This window comes from Somniosus microcephalus, chromosome 24 (assembly GCF_052327205.1).
Source record: "Somniosus microcephalus isolate GS21.2 chromosome 24, FLI_Smic_1.0, whole genome shotgun sequence".
Classification (NCBI taxonomy): Eukaryota; Metazoa; Chordata; class Chondrichthyes; order Squaliformes; family Somniosidae; genus Somniosus; species Somniosus microcephalus.
This window is the reverse complement of record NC_141010.1, coordinates 66571486-66593187: the sequence shown is the minus strand read 5'-3', so window position 1 is coordinate 66593187 and position 21702 is coordinate 66571486. Positions and strand designations below refer to the sequence as shown.

At 49.4% G+C, this 21702-nt stretch overlaps 1 protein-coding gene across 1 annotated transcript in view; it reads right to left on the bottom strand.

The window, feature by feature from the left end:
• The window catches only part of LOC147101517 (corticotropin-releasing hormone receptor 1-like), a 663409-nt gene extending 660024 nt beyond the window's left edge, over positions 1 to 3385 (bottom strand). Inside the window, exons 1-2 of the mRNA XM_085966027.1 lie at positions 3259 to 3385; positions 1487 to 1618 (exon numbers count right to left, since the gene is read on the bottom strand). Of these exons, the coding sequence (XP_085822153.1) occupies positions 1487 to 1618; positions 3259 to 3385 (259 nt within the window). The remainder of the gene's footprint in view (positions 1 to 1486; positions 1619 to 3258) is intronic.
• Between the last annotated feature and the right edge of the window lie 18317 nt (positions 3386 to 21702).

Sequence of the window (21702 nt, the reverse complement as noted above, 5' to 3'; positions counted from 1 at the left end):
GTTCCTGACTGTAGGCAGTCCCTGACTGTACGCAGTCCCTGACTGTACGCCGTCCATGGCAGTACGCAGTCACTGACAGTATGCAGACCCTGACATTACGCAGTCCCTGAGAGTACACAGTACCCGACAATACACAGTCCCTGACAGTACACTGTTCCTGACAGTACACAGTACCTGACAGTATTCAGTCCCTGACAGTACACATCTCCTGACAGTACACAGTCCCTGAAAGTACACAGCCCCTGAGAGTACACAGTCCCTGAGTGTAAACAGTCCCTGAGAGTACGCAGTCCCTGAGAGTACGCAGTCCCTGAGAGTACGCAGTCCCTGACAGTACGCAGTTCCTGACAGTAAGCAGTCCCTGACAGTACGCAGTCCCTGACAGTACACAGTTTGTGGCAGTACACAGGCACTGACAGTACGCAGTCCCTGACAGTACGCAGTCCCTGAAAGTACGCAGTCACTGACAGTACACAGTCCCTGACAGTACACAGTCCCTGACAGTACACAGTTACTGTCAGTACACAGTTCGTTGCAGAACACAGTCCCTAACAGTACGCAGTCCCTGACGGTACGCAGTTCATGGCGGTACGCAGTCCCTGACGGTACGCAGTCCCTGGCGGTACGCAGTCCCTGGCCGTACGCAGTCCCTGACGGTACGCAGTCCCTGGCGGTACGCAGTCACTGACGGTAGGCAGTCCCTGACAGTACGCAGTCCCTGACAGTACGCAGTCCCTTACAGTACGCAGTCCCTTACAGTACGCAGTCCCTGACAGTACGCCGTCCCTGACTGTACGCCGTCCCTGACTGTACGCCGTCCCTGACGGTACGCCGTCCCTGACTGTACGCCGTTCCTGACTGTAGGCAGTCCCTGACTGTACGCAGTCCCTGACTGTACGCCGTCCGTGGCAGTACGCAGTCACTGACAGTACGCAGACCCTGACATTACGCAGTCCCTGAAAGTACACAGTCCCTGACAGTACACAGTCCCTGACAGTACACAGTAACTGTCAGTACACAGTTCGTTGCAGTACACAGTCCCTAACGGTACGCAGTCCCTGATGGTACGCAGTTCATGGCGGTATGCAGTCCCTGGCGGTACGCAGTCCCTGGCGGTACGCAGTCCCTGACGGTACGCAGTCCCTGGCGGTACGCAGTCCCTGACTGTACGCAGTCCCTGGCAGTATGCAGTCCCTGGCAGTACGCAGTCCCTGGCAGTACGCAGTCCCTGGCAGTACGCAGTCCCTGACAGTACGCAGTCCCTGACTGTACGCAGTCCCTGACTGTACGCAGTCCCTGACAGTATACATTATGTTTTGACTGGGCTCCGTGTTACAGACACTCTCTCCCGAGGTGGCAGCAGTGATAGGTCTCATGCCAGGTTGGGCAGGTTTGGAATGTCATGTGCCCACCCTTCCCTCGTCCCCCTTTGTAAGGTATCATTCCCCAGGCCACGCGCGGATCAATACTGAGACAAAGTGCTTACTTGTTGTGTTGTACTGGATTCCGTTGAAGTATTCTGGACAGGGTCTTGCCACAAGTTGTCCGACTGGGCTTTTGTGCCAACACGTTCCAATCAGATCAGTCGATGCATTGCAATAAGGTCCTGAATGATAAACATCAATTAATTAAATAAATATTGCAACATTTAAAAAAAAATCACAGAAAAAGATAATTGTATGAACAAGGCTTCTAGAATGGGAACAGGGATGAGGGACTTTGGCTCTCTGGAGACACTAGAGAAACTGGGATTGTTCTCCTTACAGCAAAGATGGTTAAGGGGAGATTTGATGGAGGCGTTCAGTATTATGGGGGGTTTTGACAGAGTAAATAAGGAGAAACTGTTTCCACTGACAGGAGGATCGGTAACCAGAGGACCCAGATTTATGGTAATTGGCAAAAGAACCCATGGGGGGATGTGGAGAATGTTTTTTACGCAGTGAGTTGTTATGATCAGGAATGCACTGCCTGAAAGGGTGGTGGAAGCAGATTCAATAATAACTTTCAAAAGGGAATTGGATCAATACTTGAAAAGGAAAAGTTTGCAGGGCTGTGGGGAAAGGGTAGGGACTAATTGGATCGCTTTCCCAAAGAGCCGGCACAGACATAATGGGCCGAATGGCCTCCTTCTGTGCTGTGAGATCCTCTGATTCTATACCAGGAGCTTAGCTGAAATGCCAGAATAACTTAAATGACCTCACCAGAGTTGTCAAAACTGCTCCCTTACTTTCTGTTCACACCTGCACCATCTCCAGCCTCACTACTCACAACACTCCCCACCGCTGGCCTTCACTCTGCTACAATCACTGCACCACATTAAACTCCTCATACTCACTCACCACGATTACAACCCGCACTTTCCCATACCTCACACCTTACACACTGCATACCGGATACGCTACCATGACAGACACATTCTCTGGACACCTCACAGACTCTCACTAATGCACTCCCCTCTTTCTGGCAGGAGAAGGTCACCCACAACTCCAGACAGGAGGCTGGCACAGGAGGAGCCCGCACTGTCTGCCACCCTCTCCCCTCGATGATGACAGTCTGGGGTGGGGTAGAGTCATGGCCGTGTGGAGGGGAAACGCTGGAGACGACTCAGGGTTTCTTCACACCTCATCCTCTGTTTCCCTTCTCACTTCTCTCTCACCCCACACTCTCTGTATGATAAACTGCAGGCGCTTTCCCCAGCCACTCATCTCTCTCTGCTCCCCCCTTCACACTAAAGCCTAACCCTTGCCCCTCTCTTTCCTCCTCTCAGGTGCTGAGGATGTGGATGGCCCTCTGTCACTGGAGGAAGAGGAGGCCAGCCTTCCTGAAGTTGCACTGTCACTGTATCTGACCCTCCAATGCACTCGCTCAAAGACTGGCATCATGTCTACTGCATCTGACCCTCCCATGCACCCGCTCAGAGATTGGCACCATGTCTGCTGTATCTGACCCTTGCATACACCCGCTCAGAGATTGGCACCATGTCTACTGTATCTGACCCTTGCATGCACCCACTCAGAGACTGGCACCATGTCTTCTTTAGACCCTAGGCTGGGGGAGAGGGGGGTCTTCGAGTGGTGAATCACTGACCACAAGTGTGCGGGAGCTGGGGCAGAGGTTAGGATGCTACAGGTGCCAGCTCGCTGCAGGGTGAGATCACGTGCTAGTTCTGCTGCAGAGGACTCAGATATTTGACTTCGAGGATCCAGGCTACTGAAGAAGATTGATGGACATCGACCAGCAGCCTGCCAGCGAACTTACACACAATGTCGCAGCGTATGGAGGAGTCCAACTCCAACTGGTGTCGGGGCTTCACACGGAGCATGGAGACCATTTTGTCCAACATGGAGCGACTGGCCAGCTCCATTAACGCCACAGTGCCCACCATGATGGAGCCTCTCCTGAGCTCTCACAGTTGCCATCTTGGCTCTGGGGCCAGTGTTGACAGAGGTTTCCAGAGCGTCACTTCACGCTGACACTCTGTTCTCACACAGAGCTCCAGGTTTGCTGAGTTCCAGTCCCAGGAGGGTGGCCTTGGCTCCACGGGAGAGGCACCTGTTGTCCTCTCTCAAGGTGACAGCTTGCCTGTTCCCCTGACACCCATTCTGCCAGTGCCCATGTTAGTGTCACATGACCAGACAGCCCCAGCCCAGGACGAGTTCGGTGCTGGAACAGACCAGAATTGGAAAAGGCCTTACAACAAGTGTAGGACCCTAATTCACGTAACGCATTCAGGGGGAAAAATTCGGTTACTTTGCGCCTCCCGTTAGTGCCCTCGGGCTGATGTTTGCGGCGCTCGCAAAATTGACCCCTTGCTGTTTGTGGTCTACATTAATGACTTGGATATGAATGTAAAGGGTATGATCAGTAAGTTCGCGGATGATACAAAAATTGGTAGGATGGTAAATAGCGAGGAGGGTAGCCTCAGTCTGCAGGACGATATAGATGGGTTGGTCAGATGGGCGGAACAGTGGCAAATGGAATTTAACCCGGAAAAGTGCGAGGTGATGCACTTTGGGGGGACTAACAAGGCAAAGGAATACACAATGAATGGAAAGACCCTAGGCAAGACGGAGGGTCAGAGGGATCTGGGTGTGCAAGTACACAGATCCCTGAAGGCGGCGGGACAGGTGGATAAGGTGGTAAATAAGGCATATGGGATACTTGCCTTCATTAGCTGAGGCATTGAATATAAGAGCAAGGAGGTTATGATGGAGCTGTATAAAACACTGGTTAGGCCACAGCTGGAATACTGTGTGCAGTTCTGGTCACCACACTACAGGAAGGATGTGATCGCGTTAGAGAGGGTGCAGAGGAGGTTCACCAGGATGTTACCAGGGCTGGAGCGCTTCAGCTATGAAGAGAGGCTGGGCAGATTGGGTTTGTTTTCCTTGGAGCAGAGGAGGCTGAGGGGGGACATGATTGAGGTGTACAAAATTATGAGGGGCATAGATAGGATGGATGCTGAGGAGCTTTTTCCCTTAGTAGAGGGGTCAATAACTAGGGGGCATAGATTCAAGGTAAAGGGCGGGAGGTTTAGAGGGGATTTGAGAAAGAACTTTTTCACCCAGAGGGTGGTTGGAGTCTGGAACTCACTGCCTGAAAGGGTTGTGGAGGCAGAAACCCTCACAACATTTAAGAAGCATTTGGATGTGCACTTGAAATGCCATAGCATACAAGGCTACGGGCCAAATGCTGGAATATGGGATTAGATTAGACAGGGCTTGATGGCCGGCGCGGACACGATGGGCCGAAGGGCCTCTATCCGTGCTGTATTACTCTATGACTCTATGACCAGACATTTTGCGGCGGCGCTAAACTCCACCCACCCCAATCTCCTGCGCCCACAGATCGTGACGTCAGTTGAGTGCGCAACACCCCGGTAGTGCCCCAGATCGGATATTGAGTGGCGCCCCCTGCCTTACTGCCTGCCGCTAGCAATGACAGGTTGAGGGGAGCGTTTTGCAGTCGGGAAGGGACTGGGGGAGCGCTATTTGAAGGCGAACGCTTCCTGCCTTTTTTTGTCGCCAACATTTTTTGTACCACGCATTCCTCGTGAGAGAGAGACTTCTGGAGAGATTCAACGCTGTGTGAAGGAGTTTTGGGTACTGAACAGCACTTTGCAGGTTCATTTTAATTTGACCTTCCTTACATCGATTTAGAAGAGACTGTGGGGGCTGCACTCTGAGTTCTTTCCCTGGGCCTCTCCATTGTTCTTTCCAGCAGATTTGATGTACAGGTCTGTCCAGGCCGATATTCAAGGCTACAATGAGCAGGGTGTGGATGGAGAGCAAGATCGACCCTCTCCTTTAAGAACTGGCCGGCGCCAGTGTGTCTGTGTTCCATTGCTGACTGACATCACATGAGCTTCGCCAGCGCTCTGAGGTAGCGCCTCGCTCCTCGGCCTTAGCACCTTAAGAGAGGCGTGTAGCACCTGATTTAGCGCTCCAATCACCTCCAGGGGTGATAAAAGCCAAGTTTACAGTGGGAGGCGATAATTAGCGCCCCAAATGGGGCAATACTGAATTTCTCCCCCTCAGGTTTTAAGCAGTTCTGCCGTGTGCTCCTGGTGCCAATGGAGAAGCTGGAAATGCACGCACTTCCTGCCACCATATGGGAGGCTTAGGCCTCCGCTTAATGCCCAGAGAATAGGTGAGATGTCATTGAATTCCAAGACCCTTACCTTTGTGAATACAGACCTCTGTGTCATAGAATCATAGATTAGTACAGCACAGAAGGAGGCCATTCGGCCCTTCGAGTCTGCGCCGGCTCTTTCGAAGAGCAATCCAGTTATTCCTACTCCCCCGCTCTTTCCCCATATCCCTGTAATTGTTTCTCCTTCAAGTATTTATCCAATTCCCTTTTGAAGACTACTATTGATTCTGTATCTACCACTCAATCACGCAGTGCATTCCAAATCCTAAACACTCGCTGCGTAATAACGTTTTTCCTCGTGTCGCCTCTGGTTCTTTCGCCAATCAACTTCAATCTGGGCCCTCTGGTTATCGACCCTTCAGCCACAGGAAACATAAGAACATAAGAAATAGGAGCAGGAGTCGGCCAATCGGCCCCTCGAGCCTGCTCCGCCAATCGGCCCCTCGAGCCTGCTCCGCCATTCAATAAGATCATGGTTGATCTGATCCTAACCGCCAATCCACTATCACAGAACCATCTCCTGAATCTAACAGAATTAGACACACGAAATAGGAGCAGGATCAGGCTACACGGCCCCTGGGCCCGCTCCGCTACCCACAGTCCGAACCTAGACTCATGTCCAAATTCCTGCCCGCTCCCCATAACCCTTAATTCCCTTTACTTCTAGGAAACTGTCTATTTCTGTTTTAAATTTATGTAATGATGTAGCTTCTACAGCTTTTTGGGGCAGCATATTCCATGGACCTACCACCCTCTGAGTGAAGTAGTTCCTCCTCATCTCAGTTTTGAAAGAGCAGCCCCTTATTCTAAGACTATGCCCCCTAGTTCTAGTTTCACCCATCATCGGGAACATCCTCCCCGCATCCACCCGATCCAACCCCTTCACAATCTTATATGTTTCAATAAGATCGCCTCTCATTCTTCTGAACTCCAATGAGTAGAGTCCCAATCTACTCAACCTCTCCTCATATGTCCATCCCCTCATCCCCGGGATTAACCGAGTGAACCTTCTTTGTACTGACTCGAGAGCAAGTATGTCCTTTCTTAAGTATGGACACCAAAACTGTACGCAGTATTCCAGGTGCGGTCTCACCAATACCTTGTACAACTGAAGCAATATCTCCCTATTTTTATATTCTATCCCCCTAGCAATGAAAGCCAACATTCCATTGGCCTTCTTAATCACTTGCTGCACCTGCATACTAACCTTTTGAGTTTCGTGCACCAGGACCCCCAGATCCCTTTGTACTTCAGTACTTTCCAGTTTCTTGCCATTAAGATAATAACTTGCTCTACGATTTTTCCTGCCAAAGTGCATAACCTCACACTTTCCAGTATTGTATTCCATCTGCCAAATCTCTGCCCACTTACTTAGCCTTACTATGTCCCCTTGCAGGTTTTTTATGTCCTCCTCACTCACTACTTTCCCTCCCATCTTAGTATCACCTGCAAACTTTGATATGTTACACTCGGTCCCCTCCTCCAAATCGTTAATATAGGTTGTAAAGAGTTGGGGACCCAGCACTGACCCCTGCGGAACACCACTAGTTACTGATTGCCAGTCTGAGAATGAACCATTTATCCCAACTCTCTGCCTTCTGTTAGATAGCCAATCCTCTATCCATGCCAGAATATTACCCCCAATCCCATGATTTTTTATCTTAAGCAATAATCTTCTGTGTGGCACCTTGTCAAATGCCTTTTGGAAGTCTAAATACACTACGTCCACTGGTTCCCCTTTATCCACCCTATATGTTACTTCCTCAAAGAACTCCAGCAAATTTGTCAAACGACTTCCCCTTCATAAAACCATGCTGACTTTGTCCTATTAAATTATGATTATCCAAATGTCCTGTTACTGTCTCCTTAATAATGGACTCCAAAATTTTACCTACCACAGATGTTAGGCTAACCGGTCTATAGTTTCCAGCCTTCTGTCTGCTGCCCTTTTTAAATAAGGGTGTTACATTAGCAGTTTTCCAGTCTGCCGGGACCTTTGCCGAGTCCAGGGAGTTTTGGAAAATTATTACCAATGCATCCACAATCCCTACTGCCACTTCCCTCAAGACCCTAGGATGTAAGCCATCAGGTCCAGGTGATTTATCCGCCTTGAGTCCCATTATTTTACCGAGTACCACTTCCTTAGTGATTTTGATCGTGTTTAGCTCCTCCCCCCCTTTAGCCCCCTGTTTGTCCAGTGTTGGGATATTCTTAGTGTCTTCTACTGTAAAGACTGATACAAAATATTCATTCAGTGTTTTTGCCATCTCCATATTTCCCACCATTAATTTCCCAGTCTCATCCTCTAAGGGACCAACATTTACTTTAGCCACCCTTTTTCTTTTTATATAGCTATAAAAACTCTTACTATCTGTTTTTATATTTTTTGCTAATTTACTTTCATAATCTATCTTCCCTTTCTCTTTATTTACTCTCTCTAAACCCATCATGATTACTTTTGGACTTTGGGTATTTTGTGAAATTTTGATGCGGAGAAGATGTTGCGGGTGTTGCACTGTTTATATCTGCCTTAGAAACTGCAGTAAGATGACTGGAGCTAGACGTCTGCTGCTGCCTCCCTGGCGCAGAGCAGGATTTAGCCAAACAAAGGTCGCCTTTCTACAGGCCTGTAATTCTATATAAAGGAAACATGATGAATTTTACACACACCCCCTCAGCGACCTTCTCAGGTAAAGGCCTGGGTCGATCTCACAATGATCTGCCAGAGACCAGTTAATCCAGGATTGCTCCCACTCACAATGTAAGAGCTTTAAAATCCTACAACCAAATACCTCTCCTTTACAGCCCAGTCACTCCAGGGCTGTTGGATTAATTGCTTTGAAAGGAAGGAAAGGCTTTGCATTTCTACAACCTCAGGACATCCCAAAGTGCTTTACAGCCAATGAAGTATTGTTGAAGTGTAATGCCTGTGGTAACATAGGAAACACAGGAGCCAATTTGTGCACAGCAAGCTCCCACGATCAGCAATGTGGGAATGACCAGATAATCTGTTTTAGTGATGTTGATTGAGGGATAAATATTGGCCAGGACACCGGGGAGAACTCTCCTGCTCTTCGAATAGTGTCACTGGAGGGGGTAGACAGGGCCTCAGTTTAACATCTTATCCAAAAGACAACACCTCCAGCAGTGCAGCACTCCCTCAGTACTGTACTGGAAGTGTCAGCCTGGATTTTGTGCTCAATCTCTGGAGTGGGGCTTGAACCCATGACCTTCTGATTCAGCGCCGGGTGCGCTGCCCACTGAGCCACGGCAGACACATTTGCCCACAGTCCGGGTCGTACGCTTGCATCTGTTGCTCCATCACAGCTCCAGGTACCTCCGCTGAGGGAAGACCTTTGCAATGTTCTGAAACATTGATGACTCTCCGCACTGACTCAGTCGGTAACTGTCCATGGTCTGTGCTGAGACAGCTGGGCAGCTGGAGGAATGCAATGGGTCTCCACATTCCTGAGACAGGAGAGGAAAAGCTACCCGGATTCCTGCATCAGCTAGCAGCCCAGCGTGAAACACACACACGTGGACATCGGGAGAATGGGAGGCTGGGGTTTGAATGTGGTGATCCCTACAGGCCAATAACCTGCAGACACATGCTCACAGGGTCAGGTGAGAAAAGGTAACAGAGGGCCCTTTGCCCCCATGAAACCAGCACAATCAACACCCCCAGGAGATAAGCCAACAAAATTAGCAGGAAATAATAAAGTTATAGACAGGTCATGCCAACCGTGATCCAGGTGCAGGTTCAGACCTGTGCTCACAGACTGTACAGCGAGGCTTTGGCTGAGATTCACTAACATTGTCTTTGTTACGTCTAGAGCCGATTATTTGACTGTGCTCGGAGCTCAGACTGTGCTCGGAGCTCAGACTGCGCTCGGAGCTCAGACTGTCAGGGTGGCTGTCACGGGGCCGTGTAGACACGGGGCCGTGCTGTCCGGGCGAGGCTGGTTCTGGACCCAAGTGCAGACAGACGAGGTGAGAAGCAGATATGCAGTCTTAAATAACAGTACTTTACTAGAATCACACAGGTAAACAGTACAAACATAGGAGCTCAAGACAAGCAACCACATAGGCAAATGGCTAGTCAAGATAGGAACTCAAGACAAGCTACAGTGAGGCAACCGGCTTGACAAGACTGAGCTCAAGACAAGCTACCGTGAGGCAACCGGCTTTGCAAAACTGAGCTCAAGAACTGGTGAGACCGCACCTGGAATACTGCGTACAGTTTTGGTGTCCATACTTAAGAAAGGACATACTTGCTCTCGAGTCAGTACAAAGAAGGTTCACTCGGTTAATCCCGGGGATGAGGGGATGGACATGTGGAGAGGTTGAGTAGATTGGGACTCTACTCATTGGAGTTCAGAAGAATGAGAGGCGATCTTATTGAAACATATAAGATTGTGGGCAAAATGCTGGAGTCCATCATTAAGGATGAAATAGCGGAGCACTTAGCAAATGGGGACAGGATAGGACAGAGTCAACATGGATTTACAAAGGGTAAATCGTGCTTGACTAATCTATTGGAATTTTTTGAGGGAGTAACTGGTAGAATAGATGGGGGAGAGCCAGTAGATGTGGTGTACGTGGACTTCCAAAAGGCCTTCGATAAGGTCCCACATAAAAGATTAGCATGGAAAATTGAGGCTCATGGGATAAAGGGGAAAGTTTTGGCGTGGATAGGGAACTGGCTGTCAGATAGAAAACAGAGAGTTGGAATAAACGGCTCATTTTCTGAATGGCAGGCAGTAACAAGTGGGGTACCACAGGGATCTGTCCTGGGCCCCCAGCTGTTCACAATTTACATTAATGACCTGGATCAGGGAGTCGGATGCAGCATTTCCAAATTTGCAGACGACACTAAACTAGGAGGGGGGGTGGGCTCAGAGGAAGAGACCAGGAAGCTCCAGAGCGATTTGGACAGACTGGGTGATTGGGCGGATAAATGGCAGATGCACTATAATGTGGACAAGTGCGAAGTTATCCACCTTGGGTGCAGGAACGGGAGGGCAAATTATTATTTAAATGGCAATAGATTGGGAGAGGGGGAAGTACAGAGAGACCTGGGTGTTCTTGTACACCAGTCACTGAAGGCGAGCATGCAGGTGCAACAGGCGGTCAAGAAGGCAAACGGTATGCTGGCCTTCATAGCAAAAGGGTTAGAATACAGGAACAGGGATACCTTGCTGCAGCTGTACAGGGCACTGGTGAGACCACACCTCGAGTACTGTGTACAGTTTTGGTCGCCTCATCTGAGGAAGGATGTTCTTGCCATGGAGGGGGTGCAGCGGCGATTCACCAGGCTGATACCAGGAATGGCGGGAATGACCTATGAGGAGAGACTATGTAGTTTAGGGATGTACACACTGGAGTTTAGAAGATTGAGAGGGGACCTCATAGAAGTGTATAAAATTCTGACAGGTCTAGACAGACTGGATGCAGAAGGAATGTTTCCCTTGGCGGGTGAGAACAGAACTAGAGGACATAATTTAAGGATAAGGGCTAAACCATTTAGGACAGAGATGAGGGGGAATTTCTTCACTCAGAGAGTGGTGAACCTGTGGAACTCATTGCCACAGAGGGCAGTGTATGCCAGCTCATTAAATATATTTAAGAGGGAATTAGATATATTTCTACGGGCAAAAGGGGTTAAGGGTTACGGAGAGAAGGCGGGGACGGGATACTGAATTAAAGGATCAGCCATGATCTCATTAAATGGCGGAGCAGGCACGAAGGGCCGAATGGCCTACTCCTGCTCCTATCTTCTATGTATCTATGTATCTATGTGAAGGGGTTGGATCGGGTGGATGCGGGGAAGATGTTCCCGATGATGGGTGAAACTAGAACTAGGGGTCATAGTCTTAGAATAAGGGGCTGCTCTTTCAAAACTGAGATGAGGAGGAACTACTTCACTCAGAGGGTGGTAGGTCCATGGAATATGCTGCCCAAAAAGCTGTAGAAGCTACATCATTACATAAATTTAAAACAGAAATAGACAGTTTCCTAGAAGTAAAGGGAATTAAGGGTTACGGGGAGCGGGCAGGAATTTGGACATGAGTCTAGGTTCGGATCGGACATGGCCCTGTGGGTAGCGGAGAGGGCCCAGGGGCCGTGTAGCCTGATCCTGCTCCTATTTCGTGTGTCTAATTCTGTTAGAGTCAGGAGATGGTTCTGTGATAGTGGATTGGTGGTTAGGATCAGATCAGCCATGATCATATTGAATGGCGGAGCAGGCTCGAGGGGCCGATTGGCCTACTCCTGCTCCTATTTCTTATGTTCTTATGTTCTCAAGACAAGCTACCACAGGGCAACCAGCTTGTCCAAACTGAGCACCTTACCAAGACTGAGCAACTTGTCAGCACCTTGTCAAGACCGAAAACAAAGGCAAGAACCACAGAACTTAAATACAAGCAGAAACATAACACAGATAAACAGTTATAGACATAGGAGCTCAAGACAAGCAACCACTAAGGCAACCGGCTTGTCAAGGCAAGCTACTACATAGGCAACAGGCTTGTCGAGACAGAGCACCTAGTCGAGACTAACTCCCTTAGCAGGACTGAGCCCAAAGGGAAGAAACCACAGAACTTAAATACAAGCAAAAACAGGTGAAACCAATAAACCTGATAAAAGGCAGTTAAGTAATAAACACAAGAGAAACTAGCTAATTAACAAAGGGAAACCAAACAGTGAAGGTGCCATCTAGGGGTTACTGAAGGAACTGACCGGCATCCTCACACAGAATGTACTCAAAGCTCAGACTGTTCCCGGACCTCAGACTGTACCCAAAGCTCAGATTGTACTCAGAGCTTAGACTGTGCCTGGAGCTCAGACTGTGCTCAGACTGTATCTTAAGCTCAGACTGTATTCAGAGCTCAGTCTGTATTCAGAGCTCAGAATGTACTCAGGGCTCAGACTGTACTCTGAGTTCAGACTGTACTCAGAGTTCAGACTGTACTCACAGTTCAGACACTACTCAGAGCACAGACTGTACTCAGCTCAGACTGTATCTGGACCTCAGACTGTACCCAGAGCTCTCTCTGTACCTCTAGATTAGACTGTACTCAGAATTCAGACTGCACCCATAGCTTAGACTGTAATCTGAGATCAGACAGTATCTGGAGCTCAGACTGTACTCAGAGCTCACACTGTAACCGGAGCTCAGACTGTACTCAGAGCTCAGAATGTACTCTGAGCTCAGACAGTACGCAGAGCTAAGACTGTACTCGGAGCTCAGACTGTACGTGGAACTCAGACTGTACTCAGAGCTCAGAATGTACTCAGAGCTCAGACTGTACTCAGAGCTCATGCTGTACTCTGAGCTCAGACTGTACTCAGAACTCAGACTGTACTCAGAGCTCAGACTGTACTCAGAGCTCAGGCTGTACACGGAGCTCAGACTGTACTCAGAGTGCTGACTGTTCCCAGAGCTCAGACTGTACTCAGAGCGCTGACTGTTCCCAGAGCTCAGACTGTATTCAGACCTCAGATTGTATTTCAAGCTCATTCTGTACCCGGTATTCAGACTGTACCTGGAAATCAGACTGTACCCGGAGCTCAGACTGCACTCAGAGCTCAGACTGTACTCAGTGCTCAGACTGTGCCTGGAGCTCAGACTCTACTCAGAGCTCAGACTGTACTCAGAGCTCAGCCACTAATCAGAGCTCAGACTGTAATCAGAGCTCAGACTGTACTCAGAGCTCAGACTGTATCTGGACCTCAGACTGTACCCAGAGCTCTCCCTGAACCTGCAGCTTAGACTGTACACAGAGTTCAGACTGTACCCGGAGCTTAGACTGTAATCTGTGATCAGACAGTATCTGGAGCTCAGACTGTACTCAGAGCTCAGTCTGTATTCAGAGCTCAGACTGTAATCAGAGCTCAGACTGTACTCAGATCTCAGACTGTAATCAGAGATCAGACTGTACCTTAAGCTCAGGCTGTACTCAGAGCTCAGTCTGTATTCAGAGCTCAGACTGTACTCAGAGCTCAGACTGTAATCAGAGCTCAGACTGTAATCAGAGCTCAGACTGTACTCAGAGCTCAGACTGTACTCAGATCTCAGACTGTACTCAGATCTCAGTCTCTACTCAGAGCTCAGACTGTACTCAGAGCTCAGACTGTACCCGGAGCTCAGACTGTACCCAGAGCTCAGCCTGTACCCGGAGCTCAGAGTGTACCCAGAGATCAGATGGTACTCACAGCTCAGACTGTACTCAGAGCTCAGACTGTACTCAGAGCTTAGACTGTAACTGGATCTCAGACTGTACTCAGGGCTCAGACTGTATTCAGAGTTCAGTCTGTACTCAGAGCTCAGACTGTACTCAGAGCTCAGGCTGTAGTCAGAGCTCAGACTGTATCTGGACCTCAGACTGTACCCAGAGCTCTCCCTGAACCTGCAGCTTAGACTGTACTCAGAGTTCAGACTGTGCCCGGAGCTTAGACTGTAATCTGTGATCAGACAGTATCTGGAGCTCAGACTGTACTCAGAGCTCAGACTGTACTCAGAGCTCAGACTGTAATCAGAGCTCAGACTGTATTCAGAGCTCAGATTGTACTCAGATCTCAGACTGTACTCAGAGCTCAAACTGTACTCAGAGCTCAGAATGTACTCAGAGCTCAGACTGTACCCTAGATCAGACTGTACCCAGAGCTCAGACTGCACTCAGAGCTTAGACTGTAACTTAAGCTCAGACTGTAATCAGAGCTCAGACTGTACTCAGTGCTCAGATTGTACCTGGTGCTCAGACTGTACCCAGAGCTCAGACTATATTCGGAGCTAATACTGCACTTGCAGCTCAGACTGTACTCAGAGCTCAGACTGTACTCAGAGCTCAGACTGTACCTTAAGCTCAGATTGTACTCAGAGCTCAGTCTGTATTCAGAGCTCAGACTGTACTCAGTGCTCAGACTGTAATCTGAGCTCAGACTGTAATCAGAGCTCAGACTGTACTCAGAGCTCTGACTGTACCCAGAGCTCAGACTGTATTCGGAGCTCAGACTGCATTTGGTGCTCAGTCTGAACCTTGAGCTCAGACTGTACTCAGAGCTCAGCCTGTACTCGGACCTCAGACTGTACTCAGAGCGCAAACTGCTCCCAGAGCTCAGACTGTAATCATATCTCAGACTGCATTTGGAGCGCAGTCTGTACCCGGCATTCAGACTGGAACCTGGAACTCAGACTGTACCCGGAAATCAGACTGTACTCAGAGCACAGACTGTATGCAGAGCTCAGACTGTACCCGGAGCTTAGACTGTAATCCGAGATCAGACAGTACCCTAGCTCAGACTGTACTCAGAGCTCAGACTGTACCCTAGCTCAGACTGTACTCAGAGCTCAGACTGTACTCAGAGCTCAGACTGTACTCAGAGCTCAGATTGTACCCGGTGCTCAGACTGCACTTGGAGGTCAGACTGTACTCAGTGCTCATACTGTACTTAGTGCTCAGACAGTACTCAAATCTCAGAATGTACTCAAAGCTCAGACTGTTCCCAGAGCTCAGACTGAAATCAGAGCTCAGACTGTACCTTAAGCTCAGACTGTACTCAGAGCTCAGTCTGTATTCAGAGCTCAGACTGTACTCAGAGCTCAGACTGTACTCAGTGCTCAGACTGTACTCAGAGCTCAGACTGTGCCCGGAGCTCAGACTGTACACACTGCTCAGTCTGTATCTGGAGCTCACACTGTACTCAGATCTCAGACTGTACCATAAGCTCAGTCTGTACTCAGAGCTCTGTCTGTACTCACAGCTCAGAGTGTACTCAAAGCTCAGACTGTACTCAGAGCTCAGATTGTACTCGGAGCTCAGATTGTACCCGGAGCTCAGACTGTACCCAGAGCTCAGCCTGTACCCAGAGCTCAGACTGTACTCAGAGATCAGACGGGACTCACAGCTCAGACTGTACTCAGAGATCAGAATGTTCCCGGAGCTCAGACTGTACCCAGAGCTCAGACTGTATTCGGAGCTAATACTGCACTTGCAGCTCAGACTGTACTCAGAGCTCAGACTGTACCTTAAGTTCAGACTGTACTCAGAGCTCAGTCTGTATTCAGAGCTCAGACTGTACTCAGTGCTCAGACTGTAATCAGAGCTCAGACTGTAATCAGAGCTCAGACTGTACTCAGAGCTCCGACTGTACCCAGAGCTCAAACTGTATTCGGAGCTCAGACTGCATTTGGTGCTCAGCCTGAACCTTGAGCTCAGACTGTACTCAGAGCTCAGCCTGTACTGGGACCTCAGACTGTACTCAGAGCACAAACTGTTCCCAGAGCTCAGACTGTAATCAGACCTCAGACTGTATTTGGAGCTCAGTCTGTACCCGGCCTTCAGACTGGAACCTGGAACTCAGACAGTACCCGGAAATCAGACTGTACTCAGAGCACAGACTGTATGCAGATCTCAGGCTGTACTCGAAGCTCAGACTGTACCCGGAGTTCAGACTGTACTCAGAGCTCAGACTGTACCCGGAGCTTAGACTGTAATCTGAGATCAGACAGTACCCTAGCTCAGACTGTACTCAGAACTCAGCCTGTACTCAGAGCTCAGAATGTACTCAGAGCTCAGACTGTACCCTAGCTCAGACTGTACTCAGAGTTCAGACTGAACCCGGAGCTCTGACTGTACTTAGAGCTCAGATTGTACTCAGAGCTCAGTCTATATTCAGAGCTCAGAATGTACTCAGAGCTCAGACTGTACTTAGAGCTCAGACTGTACCCGTAGCTCCGACTGTACTCAGACCTCAGACTGTACTCAGTGCTCAGACAGTACTCAAATCTCAGAAAGTACTCAAAGCTCAGACTGTTCCCAGAGCTCAGACTGAAATCAGAGCTCAGACTGTATTCAGAGCTCAGACTGCACTCAGAGCTCAGACTGTGCCCAGAGCTCAGACTGTACTCACTGCTCAGTCTGTATCTGGAGCTCACACTGTACTCAGATCTCAGACTGTACCTTAAGCTCTGTCTGTACTCAGAGCTCAGTCTGTACTCAGAGCTCAGAGTGTACTCAGAGCTCAGACTGTACTCGGAGCTTAGACTGTAATCTGTGATCAGACAGTATCTGGAGCTCAGACTGTACTTAGAGCTCAGACTGTACCCGTAGCTCCGACTGTACTCAGACCTCAGACTGTACTCAGTGCTCAGACTGTACTCAGTGCTCAGACTGTACTCAGTGCACAGACAGTACCTTAAACTCAGACTGTACTCAGAGCTCAGTCTGTATTCAGAGCTCAGACTGTACTCAGAGCTCAGACTGTAATCAGAGCTCAGATTGTACTCAGAGCTCAGAATGTACCTGGAGCTCAGACTGTACTCAGTGCTCAGACTGTACTCAGTGCTCAGACTGTAATCAGAGCTCAGACTGTACCTTAAGCTCAGACTGTACTCAGAGCTCAGTCTGTATTCAGAGCTCAGACTGTACTCAGAGCTCAGGCTGTAATCAGAGCTCAGACTGTATTCAGAGCTCAGACTGTACCCGGAGCTCAGACTGTACCTGGAGCTCAGACTGTACTCAGAGCTCAGTCTGTATTCAGAGCTCAGACTCTACTCAGAGCTCAGGCTGTACTCGGAACTCAGACTGTACTCAGAGCGCAGACTGTTCCCAGAGCTCTGACTGTATTCAGAGCTCAGAATGTATTTGAAGCACAGTCTGCACCCGGTACTCAGACTGTACCCAGAACTCAGACTGTACCTGGAATTCAGACTGTACTTAGAGCTCAGACTGTACTTGGAGCTCAGACTGTAATCAGATCTCAGACTGTACTCAGAGCTCAGACAGTTCTCTGGCTCAGACTGTTCCCAGAGCTAAGATTGCACTCGGAGCTTACACTGTACTTGGAGCTCGGACTGTACCTGTAGCTCAGACTGTACTCAGAGCACAGACTGTACAGGGCGCTCAAACTGTACTTGGAGCTCAGACCTTACCCAGAGCTCAGCGGAGGGGAACGGACAGGTTGGAGACCTCCTTGTGGGCCTGCTACTGGGCCTGGCTAAAAGAGCCATCAATTGTTCCAGGCAGCGGGTGGTCGAGGGTGTCGTCCAGCCGGATTGCCTGCCTCTCTTCCGTGGCCGTGTTCGCGCCCGGGTGGGCCTGGAGATGGAGAATGCGGTGTCCGCCGGCGTGCTTGAGTATTTCCGTGACCGGTGGGCACCGCGGGGACTGGAGTGCATTATCAACCCGGAAAACCAAATTTTAATTTGATTTGTTAAGTTTTAGTTGAACTTTTGTTTATTTACAGTCCAATTGGGTTTTTTTTGGGGTCCAAATAAAAAGAGTACCCAGAGCTCAGACTGTACTCGGAGCGCAGACTATACCCAGAGCGCAGACTGTACCCGGAGCTCAGACTGTACTCAGAGCTCAGATTGTACTCAGAGCTCAGACTGTACTCAGAGCTCAGACTGTACTCAGAGCTCAGACTGTACTGAGAGCTCAGAATGTACCAAGAGCTCAGACTGTACTCAGAGCTCAGAATGTTCCTGGAGCTCAGACAGTACTCAATGAACAGGCTGAACTCAGAACTCAGGCTGTACACGGAGCTCAGACTGTTCTCAGAGCTTAGAATGTACCTGGATCTCAGACTGTGCTCAGGGATCAGACTGTACTCAGAGTTCAGAATGTACTCGGAGTTCAGGCGACTCAGAGCTCAGACTGTACTCAGAGCAAAGTCTGTACTCAGAGCTCAGACTGTATCTGGACCTCAGACTGTACCCAGAGCTCTCTCTGTACCTGGAGCTTAGACTGTACTCAGATTTCAGACTGTACCCATAGCTTAGACTGTAATCTGAGATCAGACAGTATCTGGAGCTCAGAGTGTACTCAGAGCTCAGACTATACTCAGTGCTCAGACTGTACTCAAAGCTCAGAATGTACTCAAAGCTCAGACTTTTCCCAGCGCTCAAACTGTACCCAGAGCTCAGACTGTACACAGAGCTCAGACTGTGCCCAGAGCTCAGACTGTGCCCAGAGCTCAGACTGTACTCTGAGCTCAGACTGTACTCTGAGCTCAGGCAGTACCCAGAGCTAAGACTGTACTCGGAGCTCAGACTGTACCCAACTCTCAGACTGTACCCGGAACTCAGACTGTACTCTGAGCTCAGACTGTACCCAGAGATAAGACTGTACTCGCAGCTCAGACTGTACCTTAAGCTCAGACTGTACTCAGAGCTCAGTCTCTATTCAGAGCTCAGACTGTACTCGGATCTCAGGCTGTACTCAGATCTCAGACTGTACTCAAAGCTCAGAATGTACTCAAAGCTCAGACTGTACTCAAAGCTCAGACTGTACTCAGAGCTCAGACAGTACCTTAAGCTCAGACTGTACTCAGATCTCAGTCTGTATTCAGAGCTCAGACTGTACTCAGAGCTCAGACTGTACTCCGAGCTCAGATTATACCCAGTGCTCAGACAGTACCCAGAGCTCAGACTGTATTCAGAGCTCAGAATGTACTCAGAGCGCAGACTGTTCCCAGAGCTCAGATTGTATTCAGAGCTCAGACTGCATTTGGTGCTCAGTTTGAACCCTGAGCTCAGACAGTACTCAGAGATCAGACTGTATTCACACGTCAGACTATATCTGGAGCTCAGTCTGTACCCGGCATTCAGAATGTACCCAGAACTCAGTCTGTACCCAGAACTCAGACTGTACTCAGAGCTCAGACTGTACTCAGAGCTCATGCTGTACTCAGAGCTCAGACTGTACCTGGAGCTCAGACTGTACTCAGAGCTCAGAATGTTCCTGGAGCTCTGACTGTACTCAATGAACAGGCTGAACTCGGAACTCAGGCTGTACTCAGAGCTCAGACTGTACTCAGAGCTTAGACTGTACCTGGATCTCAGACTGTACTCAGGACTAAGACTACTCAGAGCTCAGGCTGTACTCAGAGCTCAGACTGCACTCAGAGCACAGACTGTACTCAGAGCTCAGACTGTATCTGGACCTCAGACTGTACCCAGAGCTCTCTCTGTACCTGGAGCTTTGACTGTACTCAGAGTTCAGACTGTACCCATAGCTCAGACTGTAATCTGAGATCAGAAAGTATCTGGAGCTCAGACTGTACTCAGAGCTCAGACTGTACTCCGTGCTCAGACTGTATTCAGTGCTCAGACTGTACTCAAAGCTCAGAATGTACTCAAAGCTCAGACTGTACCCAGAGCTCAGACTGTACCCAGAGCTCAGACTGTATACAGAGCTCAGATTGTGCCCAGAGCTCAGATTGTACTCAGAGCTCAGACTGTACCTTAAGATCAGACTGTACTCAGAGCTCAGTCTGTATGCAGAGCTCAGAATGTACTCAGAGATCAGACTGTACTGTGAGCTCAGACTGTACCCACTGCTAAGACTGTAGTCGTAGCTCAGACTGTACCTTAAGCTCAGACTGTACTCAGAGCTCAGTCTCTATTCAGAGCTCAGAATGTACTCAGAACTCAGACTGTACTCACAGCTCAAACTGTACTCAGAGCTCAGATTGTACTCAGATCTCAGACTGTACTCAATGCTCAGACTGTTCCCGGAGCTCAGACTGTACCCAGAGCTCAGATTGTACTCAGAGCTCAGACTGTACCTTAAGCTCAGACTGTACTCAGAGCTCAGTCAGTATTCAGAGCTCAGACTGTACTCAGTGCTCAGACAGTACTCAGAGCTCAGACTGTACTCACAGTTCAGACTCTACTCAGAGCACAGACTGTACTCAGCTCAGACTGTATCTGGACCTCAGACTGTACCCAGAGCTCTCTCTGTACCTCTAGCTTAGACTGTACTCAGAATTCAGACTGTACCCATAGCTTAGACTGTAATCTGAGATCAGACAGTGTCTGGAGCTCAGACTGTACTCAGAGCTCAGACTGTACCTTAAGATCAGACTGTACTCAGAGCTCAGTCTGTATGCAGAGCTCAGAATGTACTCAGAGATCAGACTGTACTGTGAGCTCAGACTGTACCCACTGCTAAGACTGTAGTCGTAGCTCAGACTGTACCTTAAGCTCAGACTGTACTCAGAGCTCAGTCTCTATTCAGAGCTCAGAATGTACTCAGAACTCAGACTGTACTCACAGCTCAAACTGTACTCAGAGCTCAGATTGTACTCAGATCTCAGACTGTACTCAATGCTCAGACTGTTCCCGGAGCTCAGACTGTACCCAGAGCTCAGATTGTACTCAGAGCTCAGACTGTACCTTAAGCTCAGACTGTACTCAGAGCTCAGTCAGTATTCAGAGCTCAGACTGTACTCAGTGCTCAGACAGTACTCAGAGCTCAGACTGTACTCACAGTTCAGACTCTACTCAGAGCACAGACTGTACTCAGCTCAGACTGTATCTGGACCTCAGACTGTACCCAGAGCTCTCTCTGTACCTCTAGCTTAGACTGTACTCAGAATTCAGACTGTACCCATAGCTTAGACTGTAATCTGAGATCAGACAGTGTCTGGAGCTCAGACTGTACTCAGAGCTCACACTGAAACCGGATCTCTGACTGTACTCAGAGCTCAGAATGTACTCTGAGCTCAGACAGTACCCAGAGCTAAGACTGTACTCGGAGCTCAGACTGTACGTGGTACGTTCAGCAGAGGCGAGGTCAGAGAGCTTGGACCTGTGGGAGAGCAGCAGCGCGACCGGTGGCACTTAAAACCGGCGGGTTCAGCAGAGGCGGGACCAAATCAACAGCAGAGCAGAGAGGCCCACAGCCCCGAGACCGGAGAAGCAGCGGACCTGCGCGGGAGCAGCCCGAGGCGGGAGAGCTTAAAGGCTTGAGAGGGAGCAGTCAGAGGCACCAACCAATCCAGGTTCCAGGAGAGAGCTGGTGCAGTCGGGAGAGCAGGAGGCCAGTAACTGCTGGGGCAGTCGGGAGAGCAGGAGGCCAGTAACTGGTGAGTTTAAAGCTCACCTTTCGCGGGCTTTTTCTTTCACAGCTGGTGCAGTCAGGAGAGCAGGAGGCCAGTAACTCTTATATAAGTGGAGCTGTTGCTAAAACCGAAACACTACAGTGTAGTGTCTCCCACCCTTCCACCTCCTCTAACCTTTTAGGGGTTAGGGGAAGTTGAAAAGGT